The sequence below is a fragment of the Corapipo altera genome, unplaced genomic scaffold (assembly GCF_003945725.1).
Source record: "Corapipo altera isolate COAL_440 unplaced genomic scaffold, ASM394572v1 22, whole genome shotgun sequence".
Classification (NCBI taxonomy): Eukaryota; Metazoa; Chordata; class Aves; order Passeriformes; family Pipridae; genus Corapipo; species Corapipo altera.
Window position 1 is genome coordinate 1,983,228 of NW_020884886.1, and position 14,061 is coordinate 1,997,288.

General features: G+C 38.7%; 1 protein-coding gene across 15 annotated transcripts in view; it reads left to right on the forward strand.

Annotated features, from left to right (window-relative positions):
• The window catches only part of ABLIM2 (actin binding LIM protein family member 2), a 138,649-nt gene that overhangs the window by 78,157 nt on the left and 46,431 nt on the right, over nucleotides 1-14,061 (forward strand). For all 15 annotated transcript variants that reach the window (XM_027642687.1, XM_027642692.1, XM_027642689.1 and 12 more), the window contains exons 7-9: nucleotides 6,815-6,902; nucleotides 9,980-10,038; nucleotides 13,787-13,864. In XM_027642687.1, the coding sequence (XP_027498488.1) occupies nucleotides 6,815-6,902; nucleotides 9,980-10,038; nucleotides 13,787-13,864 (225 nt within the window). The remainder of the gene's footprint in view (nucleotides 1-6,814; nucleotides 6,903-9,979; nucleotides 10,039-13,786; nucleotides 13,865-14,061) is intronic.

Consider the following 14,061-nt stretch of genomic DNA (forward strand, 5'->3'; position numbering starts at 1 on the left):
CCTGGACTGCATCCAAAGCAGCGTGGGCAGCAGGTTGAGGGAAGCGATTCTGCTCCTCTACTCCACTGTCATGAGACCCCGCCTGGAGTGCTGCATCCAGGTTTGGGGGTCCCAGCACAGGAGGGAAACTGACCTGTTGGAGCAAGTCCAGAGGAGGACCAAGATAATCAGATGGATGGAGCACCTCTTCTACAAGGAAAGGCTGAGAGAGTTGGGGTTGTTCAGCCTAGAAAAGAGAAGGCTTTAGGGGTGACCTGACTGTGGCCTTCCAGTACCTTAAGGGAGTCTACAGGAAACATGGAGAGGGACTTATTACAAGAGCATGTAGTGACAGGACAAGAGGTAATGGTTTTAAACTGAAAGAGAGTAGATTTAGATTAGATTTTAGGAATAAATTTGTTACTGTGAGGATGATGAGGCACTGGAACAGGTTTCCCAAGGAGTTGTGAATGCGCAGTTCCTGGAAGTGTTCAAGACCGGGTTGGATGGGCATCTGAGCAACCTGGTTTAGTGGAAAGTGTCCCTGCTTATGACAGGGTTTGGAACTTGATAATCTTTAAGGTTCCTTAAACCTAAACCATTCTATGATTCTATGAACTTCTATTACCCAGGGTTAACATGTTTTTATCTCCAAATCTACTCATGTGAATCTATGGACATTAGCTGAAAGTGGTAGCAAGTTCATTTATCAAGAAGTTATATGTTATGTTCTGTTTTAGTATGATATATATATATCAAACACATTTTGATTTATTGTAATTTCTGAATTAAATTATCAATGCTTGGAAAATGCATATGGGGTATGGTGGACAGTTGGCTAAACCAGGCACCAGTGTGCCCTGGCAACAATGAAGGCCACCAGCCTAGGAGCACAACCAGTAGATTAAAGAATCCTTTTTTTGTTTGGAATTTGTTTGAATACAGGTAAGATAGTGCCTCCAGCTTTGTGCCCTCCTGTACCAAAAGATGCTGATTAACTGAAGTGAGTTTGGTGAAGGACCACGATGATAGCTGAGGGGCTGGAGCACATATCCTGTGAGTAGATGCTCAGGGAGCTGAACTTATTCAACCTAGGGAAGTGATGGCTTTAGTGGGACCTGATAGCAGTGCTCTCATACCTATGAGGAGGCCCCGAAGGGTGTGGGATAGCAGGAGACAGTTGTCATAAATTTAAAGAAGGGAAGTTCTGACAGGATAAAAAGAAAAAAAAATCACTGTCAGAATAGCTACTAAGCATGGGAGCAATATTCTCAGAGGTAGTGCAGTCTCCATCCTTGGAGATTTTCAGTATTCAGTTGGACAAATTCCTGAGCAGACTGATCTGAATTGAACATCAACCCTGCTTTGAGCAGGCAGTTGGATTAGATGACCTTCTGAGGTCCTTCCCAACCCTAATTGTCTTATCATTCTGTGGTGTACTTGCAACTTCCTTGCTTTAAACTGAATTATAATTTCTACTCTTACCTTTACTACAAGGTTCACGTGAGGGAATCTCAGTGCCCTTTATTGAATGAGTGGGAATGTCCACATGAATAGAAATTACTCAGGAAATTGAAACAAAATATAGAAAAGAGAATAATTTATTGTCTAATTAAAGTCTTAAACTTGTACCTATCCCTACAGTGCTTAAGTATTTTTTCCCCTTCCCATCCCAAACAAATAGTAACTCTCCTCTGCTTAAACAGCAACAGTCAAGTCATATGTCTTTTGTAAGACCTTTAATCCTTCATTTCAGGTTGAGAAGCTGCCTGTTAGAGAGGCTTATTGATTGTTGGTGGGGTTGTGCTTTATTCTGTTTTCCTTTGCTTGAACAGGTGGTTGTCTGGTGATGACACAACTCTCCAACAAATTTGTTCCATGTGAAAAGCTTTTAACTGAGAATGCTTTATTCCCACAGTCTTCTGTGGGCTTTGTTTCTGGGTCATGCAGCTGCACCATGCCTTGGCATACCCCCCGGCTCAGTGTTTTGTAGGCTGTTTTCCATTATGTCTATTCAGGATAGGATACAGTTAGAACTTCATTTGGAGATTTTGGACCATGAGGTTGGCAGGATTTGGACCTACCTCAACAGACAACACTTAGTGGTAATAATGCACCTATTACAGCAACTATATTGTCTTATACACTTAAAATGGAAAATATGCTTTGATATGACTGAATGATTGCAGCCGTCTAACCTTTTCTCACTTCCACAAACTCTTTACTCCCAGCAATAGACATCAGGTACCACTATACATTTCTATTAAAAAATAGAATTTTTGTTTTTAATTGTTACTACTTTTTATTTTCACAGGAAAGAGTTTACTGATAACTTTTCTTTCTCAGGAAAAGAATCAGATAGTTATGAGTTTATTTAACATATTAAATTATTTTATGTACTTTTATCTTCCCTTTACTAACTACTTTATTGAGTAATGCAGTGAGGTAGGATGTACTTAGGCTCAGTGATGAGAGAGTCATCAGAAATCCTGAGTCTTCTTACCAGGACTCAGCTCATGCTCTAAACTTTAGGCTGCTCTGGTTTAATCCCTCATGCATCAATCCATAAGCAGTTGCCACTCATCAACTGCAGTAAAAAATTGCATCAATCACACTTCTAGAAATGGCCAGAGAGAGGTCAGACAAGCAGTGTTATTATGATAGAGTTACAATTATTATGCATATCATCTTTTATATATTCTACCACTTCATCAATTCTTGCAGCCATGGCCAGAGAATGAGCAGAGGTTTTCGCTGAGCTGTCTGCAGTAGTTTAGTGTATTTTTCCTGAGTGATGACAGCTAATTTAAAACTCAGCCTTAACTAGTTGAGGTTATTCCTTTTGCTATGAATTACTCTGTTTTTACTAGCACTGCACATTTTCCAGGCCTGGTGATTACACTGCTCTGAAGACTTTTGGATAACACCCCTTACTTCAAATTGTTCTTTGAATGATGTGATTCACATTTGTCACATCAGGTTTATTCTCATTTTATCTAGTTCAAGCACTAAGGTTATGAGAAATGAGAAGAGGCAGTTGTATGTACTTTGTTGCAGAGCTTTTTGGTCCTCTTTTAAGTGGAGCATCATGGGTTTATCTGTCGATGTGCTATGGGACAGGTAGCAACACTGTGGTGGACCCCATGCTCAGGGCATGGACTGTGGAGATTTTGGCTCCCCTGAGAGAACATTCCTTACACTGCCTTGATAATGATAATGATCTAGCCCAGAAGTCTCTGCCTACTCTGCAGGGGAGAATTCACATTCAAAGAGGTCTCTCATACCTAAAGGGAAAGAAGTAATTCATAATACTTTATCTCAGACTGTTGAGGAGTGTTTTGGCTCCACCTTTAAATTACGCAGTAAGACTTCAACTCCGTGATTGTGGAAAGCTGGTGCAGAGTCAGTTGAAGAGAAATTAAATTGTTGGTAATGTACTGTGTTGCTAAGGGCATGCTTTGCTATTCAGGTTTGAGGAAATCTCAGTTGAAAATTAATCTTCAAATTGATCTTCATAATACTATTTTCACATGTGGATACCTGGGCACAAAGACTTGCTGCAGTCTTGAAGCAAATGTAGGACATAGAGAAAGTTTCTTACAATCTACAGCTTAAGCCATAGGAGATCTTTCAGAGGGGAGTGTGGCTTCTTCTGTGCTATGTGTGTGATGGTATTTTATTAAACACTGAGACAACAATCTGTTAAACTAAGCAATCAAACTGTGCAAAGAAGAAGTAACCATATGGTTAGAAACTTGTTTGCTGCATTGAATTATCTCACATAAATATAACCAGGAAAAGAAAAAATAATGAGGCCATTTTTACAACTAAACTACAAACATAAAACAGTTGCTGCCCTAAGTTTATAAGGTGTCTGGGTTCTGCTGGAACTGATTGTTCATCCATGAGGTGAAGCCTCTGAAATTGAAGAGAAAGGAGAAAGGGGCATTGATGAAAACCTCCTTGGTATGTACCCAAGAGAGTGTATGATTCACACCAAGTCCTAGGTTTGAATATAATATATGATATCTAATCAGGCTAACTGTATAAGCATATCAAGAAATAGTATTAGTTAATTCCTGCAACTCCCTAGCCTCAGATTCAGCTAGCACCTCTCATTTAGAAAGATAGAGTGATCTATTTTAAATACGTCCAAGTGATGAAGAATCTGCCATGTCTTGTCTTCTGTGCTTTGATTAGAAGGAGGACAAAATAAAAAAGAGAGTGACAGCGAAAGCCACTGTCAGTGCTTAGACTTGCAGAAAATGTTTGAGTTTGTTCCATTTTAATTTAGAGGTAATTATGCAAAATCCATTGGAGTTATCCTGCTGTGATTATCAGCAAAAGGATCACTACACCTTTCTCCCTTAATTTTTCTGTTATTATTGTGTCTAATTTATAGAAGAGGTCTCTCTGTGCCATTCCACAGCTAGTTGATATTACTGACTACGTGGAGTGAATTAAAATTATGTATTTGGTTACACTGTTAAATTTGGGGAAATAGATTTTGTTCTATGATGCATCCAGGTTACCTGAGAATGTGTTCTGGCAGTTTATTTTAGCAAAGAAGTAATTGAATTCCCCTAGAGAGTATTAACCTGGGAATTGTATCAGCTGTGCTAAATCGGTTGAATTATTGAGGCTACGCATCGCATTAGCAATGCTTGTGCACTGCAGACCTTCCAAGGGAAATGACATTTCTTTTCAACTTGTATTCCAAACATAGGTTTATCTGGTGATACTTAAATACCCTTCTGTGACTAAACACCTGCGCTTGGGCAAGCAGTTGTAAACCTGAGGTTTAAGCCCAACACTGATAGTTCATGGTCTGATACTTTAAAGGTGTCATCACAGTTAGTAGTGACCATCTTCCATGTCTAAAGTTGCAAAAATCACTCTGAAGTCTGCACAAATGACACCATAAAAAGAATGAACTGGAGCAAAGCTGTTTTCAAAACAGCAATTCTGATGTGATGTGTTGCTCTTCTTTATTGCTGATTTAAAATGCTGCAGTGGGGTTTCAGGAGTGAATCAAGTGAGTACTGATGAAGTAAAACCAGAGATTCTTTTACCTAAATTTACTGCACTCCTATGATTGATATTGTGAACAGTAAAATAGCTCCCAGACACAGACTACATTCTATAATATAAATGCCTCTGAAAGCTTTGACATCCAGTCAGTGAGAAAGAGTAAGACAAATCATCCTTGTATTAACAGGGTTAATTTTCCAGATTAATGGAAGGGGGATTTGCAGTGCGGTGCTGTGGAGCATATTTACATCCTGAAGACAGTGGGGCAATACTTCATAGTAGTTTCTTAAAGGCACACACAATCCTAGTAGCACTTTCAACCCTTTTCAGATAAGCAGATTATGAGACATTCTACATGGACCAAAATGTGCTTATTTTTAACTTCAGGAGAATTTCTACTGATGTCAGATTTATCTTAAGCTTAAGTTTAACTTAGTTTAGTAATTTTGCTAAGCTTTAGAGTTACTTGTTCTCCTGGCTTTTGTTTTTAATGGAAGTGGCATTGACCTTAAGCCATTTAAACCATGTCTAGCACAGAAGAGTGTGGGGTCAAAGAGGAGGAAGGAGATGCCAAGATTTGGCTTTCAGCTCTGTAGGGGTTTTGGAGGAGTGAGGAGTGCTGGGAGCATGTGCAAGAGCCAGCTTTGGGCTGTTGAACTCTGTTTTGTAAGTGTCATCTGAAAGATGGGATAGGAGTGCGGTTTGGAGGGACTGGCCTGTTCTTTTCACTCAGAAGAATATTATTTTTGTCACTGGCTCAAGCCAGTATTACCTTATGATGCTACTGTCCTTGCCTGTGGGAACCAGAACCAACACCTTTGCCCACAGTCACCCATAGAGTTGAATTTCGACCAAGCTACAAAAATTGAGTCCTGCATAAATCTCTTGATCCAAGAATCTTGGGGGTTTTTTGTTTTGTTTGTTTTTTTTTTTCCTGATAGTCATTTGAGGTTAACTTCACCCTTGTCTGTGTTACACATTGATGTTCTGACATAGAAAGGCCCTTGCTCCTTTGCAGCAGGTAGATGCCTTATTTTGAAAAACACAATGAGGTCAGTGGTTAAACACTTTAAATTAACAGGATTATAAGGTAATTGGGAATTTAAATATATGAAAATTGGTGAGTTACTAAGCTGTTCTTAACAATTGAGGGCTCAGTCCTGTTTTCATTCCAATCAGTGAAAATAGTGGTATTAAATTATGTGAATTAATCTCAGAGCCACTGGCAAAGCTCTTGTCTTGTCTGCATGAGGGAGTCAGTGCACAGTACCCCAAAGTGTCAGCTCTGAACTTACAGCCCTATAGAAACACCACACACGTTCCTCATGGAGACCCTTTAGTACCTGCAAGACACTTCCAAAGCAGCTACCAACATTGCTTGCACAAGATGGTTCTTGCTGAGCATTAAGATTATATATTCAGTTGAATCAGGATGAATTTATGATTGAGTTGCAAATCAGTGCTCAAGGTTATGACCTCTCAACTTCCTTGTGCAGGTGAGTTCTAAGCTGCCTCGCACTTGGTGCACAGGATGGTTGTTTACAGTGAAAATGTGTTCACTATATAAATTCATTCCCATTCTGTAAATTCAGAAACTTAACTGTTGCAGGACCCTAATTACATTTTAAATCACAAATTGTCTAGGATAAAAAATTGGCACCGTGGTTGTAGGAGATTGTTGAACTAATTGTCGTTAACTGATTTACACTAATTAGTCGTCATCAAGAGGATGAAAGAAAACCTCATAGTGAAACTGCTAAATTGATCAATATGCTTAATCATCTGTACCCTTTTTTCCAAACAGGCAGGAGAAAAACATTATCACCCAACCTGCGCACGATGTGTCAGGTGCAATCAGATGTTTGCAGAAGGAGAAGAAATGTATCTTCAAGGTAAAAACAAACAAACAAACAAACAAATAGTTACACTGGGCCCCTTACCCACACCTGCTAGCATGACTGACCTGTTTTGCACTTATTCTCACTTCATAACTACCAAAGAAAGCAAAGAGTGCAATATGTAGGCTAAGGAAAAGCAAAGGCAAACCCTTGTTGACTCTTACCTATTACTTTTTTCTCAGTTCAAATCCAGCAGTAAGTGTGAATCACAAAAAGAATGATCCGGATGAAAGTTAACACACATGGATAAGAGCAGGTTTCCTAAGGCTGCTGTTGGCATCCAAAGAGCAGTTCTGTACTCATTGCCCGCTTGGGTAGGAAGAGAAAATCTGAAGGTCCTTTCCTGAGTTCCCCTCAGACCTCAGAGGGTGGAAAAGAGGTGGAAAAGTGCCCTCAGAAGGTAGAGAGGAGGATGTGCCCTTGCCACACAATGTGCCTGTCACTTATGCAGCCATAAGGTTCCCCAGGAGAAATGCTATGTTTCTTGTCAGGGGCTTTCAGTGGTAATAGTGAAGGACTTGCAAAAAAAGTGTCATTTAGAATAGATATGAGCTAAAACCCTTCATATGTAGCAACTGTACTAACTTGATCAAAGAAAACTGACTACACAGTTAAATACAGGGTCAAACACCAGAGAAGATGAAGGCTTTTGCATATGTCTTTGACTGGCATTATCTTTTCAAAGGAAAACAGAAAAGAGAAACTCGGTAGGATGTGGGAACTGCAAGGCTGGGGTATTATCCTAAAATAACCAACTTGCCCAGATCTGTATTTAAAACTTCGCAATTGTCCACAGTTTTCTAGAAGTGTACTTTGAAATCTTTCCTTAACCTGGAAAAGTTAGACTTTATTTAAAACACAACAGTGGTCTCAGTAAGATCTATTTATAATTCACTATGTTATTGAAAATGACAATTCTGTTGCCACTTTGGTTTGCAACAAGAACTAGCTCATTAAAGTACATAATGATCCTTGTCTGTGCTCATGGATTCTCCCTCAGGAGCCAGAAAATGCTGTGACTCTTCCAATTGCAAAGCAGCTTTGCAGTACTAAGATCCCATGCCAAATCAATGCTTTAAAAAAGTATATCAAACTACAAATTTGTTTCTAGATTTCAAACCCTTTGAAACCCATTTGCAAGTCAATCTTCTTTTTAAGTTCAGTTTGTTACAGGGGAGGATATTTGTTAAGTTTTGTGCTGATTATTAGTTCAAATAACAGCAAAGTATACTCAGGTCCTAATAATTTGGACCCATCTTACTCTATTTTGTGGTGCATGAAATGTTCCTGCTAGCTTACTATCATACACTTTTTGCTTCACGTAAAGAGCAGTTTCCATTAGAAACTGATGGTAATGCCATGAAAGATATATGATTAGTTATTTGGACTGCCTTGCCTGATGTGTTAAATAATAAAAAAATGTCAGAGCCCAGGGTTTTATAACTTGTTCTTCATCCTCTGAATAAACTACTGTAAAATTCCTTCAGGTGTTGCATGTTCCTTAGAAGAAAGTGTCAGCGGTTATCCAACAGATGACTTTTGGGTGAAAGGACTCCTTCTCTTCTGTGTGACAGTTTTCCAGCCAGTGTTGTTTGACTACAAACAGGAATAATTTTATTAAAAAAAAAAATTATCTAAATACTTATTAAATTAATTGGAAAGATTTGCATCAGTTTATGGGAAATACGGGGCAAGTTCAGACCCACTGCAACTGGAAGACAACTTAGCATTAAATTTAAAGGTGTTCTAAATATATTTCTTAGTGGTTCAGTACCAAAAAACTTCAATAACTTCAGTAAACATAATTTATCTGGTATTTACACTCTTATACTGCAAGAGTCTGAGTTCATCTGGGTTATTTTTGTGAAATAAATTCTAATGATCTCCATCTGTCTTCTGGGAAATAGACTTTCTGTTTCTATCTTGTTTCCAAAATCCACTAGTTAGAAAACTATCAAACTGCTGTGAAAACAAAGCATTTCCAATAACTTTGGTGCTCTCCACCCAGTATAAACATTAAATATTTATTACACAAAGGTTCTCAATTTCCCATTTAGTCAGGCAGAAGTTGCAGTGCATTCCCATTATTTAACTGTGCCAAGCTTTAGTTTGTGGCTGGTCCAAACTGACTGGCATAAAGATAAAGGTTCCTTCTTATTATTAAAATTTACAAATAATTATTTTATTTTATATTGTTCTACACATTCTTCTTCCACTGAACACTTAAGTTTTGAATACTGTGTTCAGCTTTTAAAAATACATTTTATCCTTAGTGACCACTGCAAAACTATTAAGGTTCTATCTGACACTCAAAGTTTGCTTATATCTCTTCATGATCCTCTTACATGCAATACTTACATTCAATAGAGAATTGGATCATTCTCCATTTCCTGCTTCATCCAGGATGGATATGGCCCTGAATTTATTCCTTAGTATTTAATTAACGAGCGACAAACATATAGAAGTGTAAGATCAGAACAGTGACGGAGTCAGAAAGACAGACTGGATTTTCAGCTAGGGTTACATGCTGCAATGCTATTCCATCCCATCACAATGTGCTACTTTGTATGACCTGGGCCAGACTATTACAAGAATGTGGATAATAAGAGTGCAGAAAATTCTAGCTATATATAAGGGAAAAAACTACCATGAGAGTGAAGCAGGTTGCCCAGAGATGCTGTGGGATCTCCATCCTTGGAGATATGCAGAACCCAACTGGACACAGCCCTTCCTGCTGCAATGGAACCTGCCCTGAGCAGGAGGTTGGACTGGAAGAACTCCAGAGAGCCCATATCACACTTCTTAGGACTCAGGTTTTGATGTTGATCTCCCATATTGAAACATACATAGCTTTCTGAAATGCACTTTATCTTTTAAATGTATGTGATCAGGCTTACTGGTATTGAGAGGATGTCAGTTTTAGCTTTGAAAGTATCCATGCATTAGCAGGGGAAATAGTATGCTGTGTCTTAGAAAACCTTATAGGAGGGTTTAATAAGGTTTTTATTTTGAACTTTTTAAGATTCTTATTGGGGAACTGAATTAAGCAAATCTTTAAATTTTCTTTCCAGGAACATCCATTTGGCATCCAGTTTGTAGACAGGCTGCAAAGGCTGAAGAAAAAAACAAGGTAAAAGACTGTATTTTTACCCAGTGTTATTTGATTGTCATATTATTCTCTAAACTTTTATTGCAGCAGGCATGGAGGGAAGGGTTTGGAATTTTTTCACAATGGTAATTTTAAATTTTAAAAGACAGGGATCTTGTAGGTTAATATAATGTAATAATGTAATGTAAATATTCTGCCTTTACTTAGTGATTAAAGCTACAACTTCAAGAGAATGCTGACCTAAGAGTTACATGTATAAGCTGAATAAGAAAAAATATGAAAATATGAATAATAAGAAAAGCTAATTTTTAACTTCTGTCTGAGTATGATGTGATCAGTGCATGACCTCTTCTCTTTTTATGTGGCTCTGAACTTAAAAGATCAGAGGGTTTTCACTTTATTTGTTTTTACAAAAAAAGTCCTTCCTTGGAGTTTCTTTTTTATTATTTGTTTGTAAAATGTTGGCAAGCCAGTCCCAACTTAATTTAATCTCTGGCTTTAAGTACCTCCTTAAGTTGGATGATTTGTGCACCTGTCCGTGTGCAAGGGGAAAAGGGGGGAGTTCTAGCAACTTGAATTACAAAGTTAGCAGATGAATAAGATGCCCCTAGGAAATGAAAAATTAATGATCCCTCTGAAGTGGTGGGAGTGAGTTATAACTATCTCATTTAATGCAGAGGCTGTGTATGGGGTTTTTTCACTTCTGATGTTCTCTGATGCTCCAAGTGGTACCCTTGGTATCCCTGTTCAGAAAAACTCTGCTCTGGTTCAAGTCTTGGAGGAAGGCACATGGGACAATCTGAACAGCAGGCAGCAGCTATAAAAAGATTGTTTACGAATCTGGTGTGTTAGCAAGTGAAACTTTGACTAAATTACAGTTTGAAAAAAAATTTTTTGGGGTTTTACCCTGAAGGATCTTGGCTATGTTTTTTGTACCCATGTTTTTGGAAAGTGATTGCTCTGGTGTTCTTCATGACAAGCTGCGAATATGAAATAATCTTCCTGAGTATATGTTTGTCTTTGAGTTTATCCTCTTTTTATGGTCTTTCTGCTCCTTATTGAAAAAATAAAGTCAGAAGGAAGGATGCTGTTTCAAAGAGGGTAATAATGAACTTCTCAACATAACTTGTAAACTTTGGAAAGGGTCTATTGCTTGAGAAATTTGCTGATCAACCTTGCAGTTTGTTGTTTTCAAGTTATCTTCCTAAGTATAGATATATGCACAGCATGTAATTAAAGTAGGTGATAAAGGCAAAAGGAGTAAGCAGCAGCATGCTCCAAAGCTTTGGAGATGGAATGAAGGGGAAAAAGAAGTTGTGAAAGAGAGTGGCAGCATAAAGAAAAGTGATGAGAGAGTGAGATTGTAAGCAGAAGGCATGAAGCTGGAAAAGACAGAAGAAATTAAAGCATCAAGAGAAAGTAAGGATTATAAAAAGGCATAAAGGAAAAAGAGGTAGGCGGAAGAAGAAGAAAAATGCATAGTACGGAGAAAAGAACTAACAGAGGCAATAGAATCAACAGAGTTGTGTTTTTATTGAAAAAGATAGGAGATTATGTTCAGCAAGCGTGGACTGGGCATGCTAAAAGAGGTGATCATGCAGAGAATAAAAGATGTGTGAGATGTGGAATGGCTCGTGTGCAATTCTTTAGCCACTCGAGTCCTTCTCCTTCTCCCTTCACCACTCGGTTTGTGGTTATGATATTGGGGATTGCCCTGACCCAGGTGCAGGACGTTGCACTTGGCCTCATTGAACTTCGTGAGGTTTGCATGGCCCCACTCCCCAAGTCTATCAAGGCATCTGGACGGCATCTGGATGGCACACCAGCTGGGTGTCCTCTGCAGGTTTGCCAAGGATGCACTCAATCCCACTGTTGCTGTCATGGATGAAGATACTAAGCACTACTGGTCCCAGCATGGACCCTTGGAGGACACCACTTGTTACTAATTTCCACTTGGACAGTGAGCCATTGTTCACAGGGGTTACTGGAAACGTGCAAGACTCATGCTGCGTTTTCTGGGGGAGGACTCAAAGATGGGAGACTGGGATGGGTCTCACTGGATGCCAGGGAAGCAGCATGTTACAGCCAATGACAGAAGAACCAGGGAAAGACCCAGAACTTGAAAGGACCTCTGGAGGTCATCCTGTCTAACCTCCCTGCTCAAGCATGGCCACCTAGAGCCAGCTGCCCAAGACCATGCCCAGGACACAGAAAGAAGCTCTGAAGCTTTATCTACGGAATCCTGAGCTTAATCCAAAACTGTGATTTGACTTTAACAGGGTTTAAAACATTGGAATAGTGCAGTTTTCTTCAGTTATTTTTCTCCTCTGCATTGGGTTTCCTGTAAGGACATTGTGAAGGAGAATTATGATTTGTACATTACATTAGATGCATTGATGACACTTTCATATCATTTACACAAGTTCTGGAAAACTGAAAAGTGCTTTAACTATGCAGGAGAAGCATTTAATTACACTGGCCATGTTAAATGATCATCCTGAGAGCAGCCACAAGTATTTCTCAGATATTTGCATGCTTGCTCCCTTGGACCTTCTGAGTGTGTGCAGAGCCTCAGTGCGAGACAACTGAAAATTAGAAGGATGAAATTCCAAAATCCTAGTCAGACATGCCAAAACAATTAAACTGAATGTTTTTTATATGGCTCCATATCTCCACATATTGTCTCAAGAGAAGCCACAGGACTGTTTGGCTAAAGAAGGTCAGTAGAAGGATACTCGTGGCAATTTAGTTTGTTTGGTCTGTTATCACAAAACAGTACAGATATATTTACATATTGCTCTAAAAGCTAGTAAATACTTCAAAACTGAAGTAGTAGGAAGGATGCTACATTGACCTGACAGCTTAATATTGCTAAAATTCATTTAGGAGTTCGAATAGTTGTAACCTCCAAGTAACAAGTGTCAGCTTTCAGTGACACAGTAAATTGTGGTCACTCTGAGTGCATGGAAAAATACATACTTTGCAATCAAGGACAGGTTTTTCCATAGATGGGCAAGAAAATTTTCCCAGAATTTACATATCTAGGTAAAAGAGGTTATAAACCCATCAATTTCATAGCAAGATTTGTTTAAACTTCAGTCACGAATGACAGGTCTGTTCACTTGTGGTTAATACAATTGCATCTCACATCCCTTTGTTATTTAAAAGTAATTATATTTTTCATCATAAAGGAATCTGCCAAAAAGAAAGCAATAAGTGTCACATCAAATGCCAGAATGTTTGAAAACAGAGCAAAACTGGTTGAGTATTAAAATTAATATGATAGTCTTACAATCAGTGAAGGAGGGTAGCTATCCTATGGGCTCTCTGATGCAGGATGCTCTGCAGGATGTTGTGTTTGCTATGGGTGAATGGCACAGTAGCATCACATGTTCCAGACACAATGTAGAATGGTTTGATGGCATAACCTTGGAGTAAAAATGCTGCTACTGTATCATCTTGTAACTTGAACTGTCCCTGGTAGTGCCCAAAGGCTGTCCTCTCACCCCAGAAGTGATCCAACCTATTTCGTTCTGAAGAAAGGGGAAAAGAAAGTCATGCAATTTTTGCATTTTCGAAAGGTTAATTTGATTGATTGAAAAAGTGTTCTTTTATATTTAACTTTGTGCCTGTATGTTTTGAGCTCTCTGTAATATGTCGGTTTTGAGTGGTAAAGGTTAAATTAAATTGTCTTTTTTGTTCTTTCTGAAATAACAGTTGCATTATCTTTCTCCTCTATTTCCTATCTACTTCTCTTCTCCTACCATAGGAAACAAGGACTTCTTCTGAGAGTATTATTTCTGTACCTGCTTCAAGTACATCAGGTTCCCCAAGCCGTGTGATCTATGTGAGTATTTCATGGTGAAATTCGTTCTGTGGGATGGGGAAAATCCTGTGCTTCCTTCTACAGTTTAGCACATTGTATGGAAAGTTAGTGTCTCCAATCCACTGCAGTTGGTGATTCCTCTAAAATGGAATTTACTTTCTCAAGTTTAAAATGTTTGAATACTGCATTTGCCATAACAGAATACTGGCAGTTTCCTC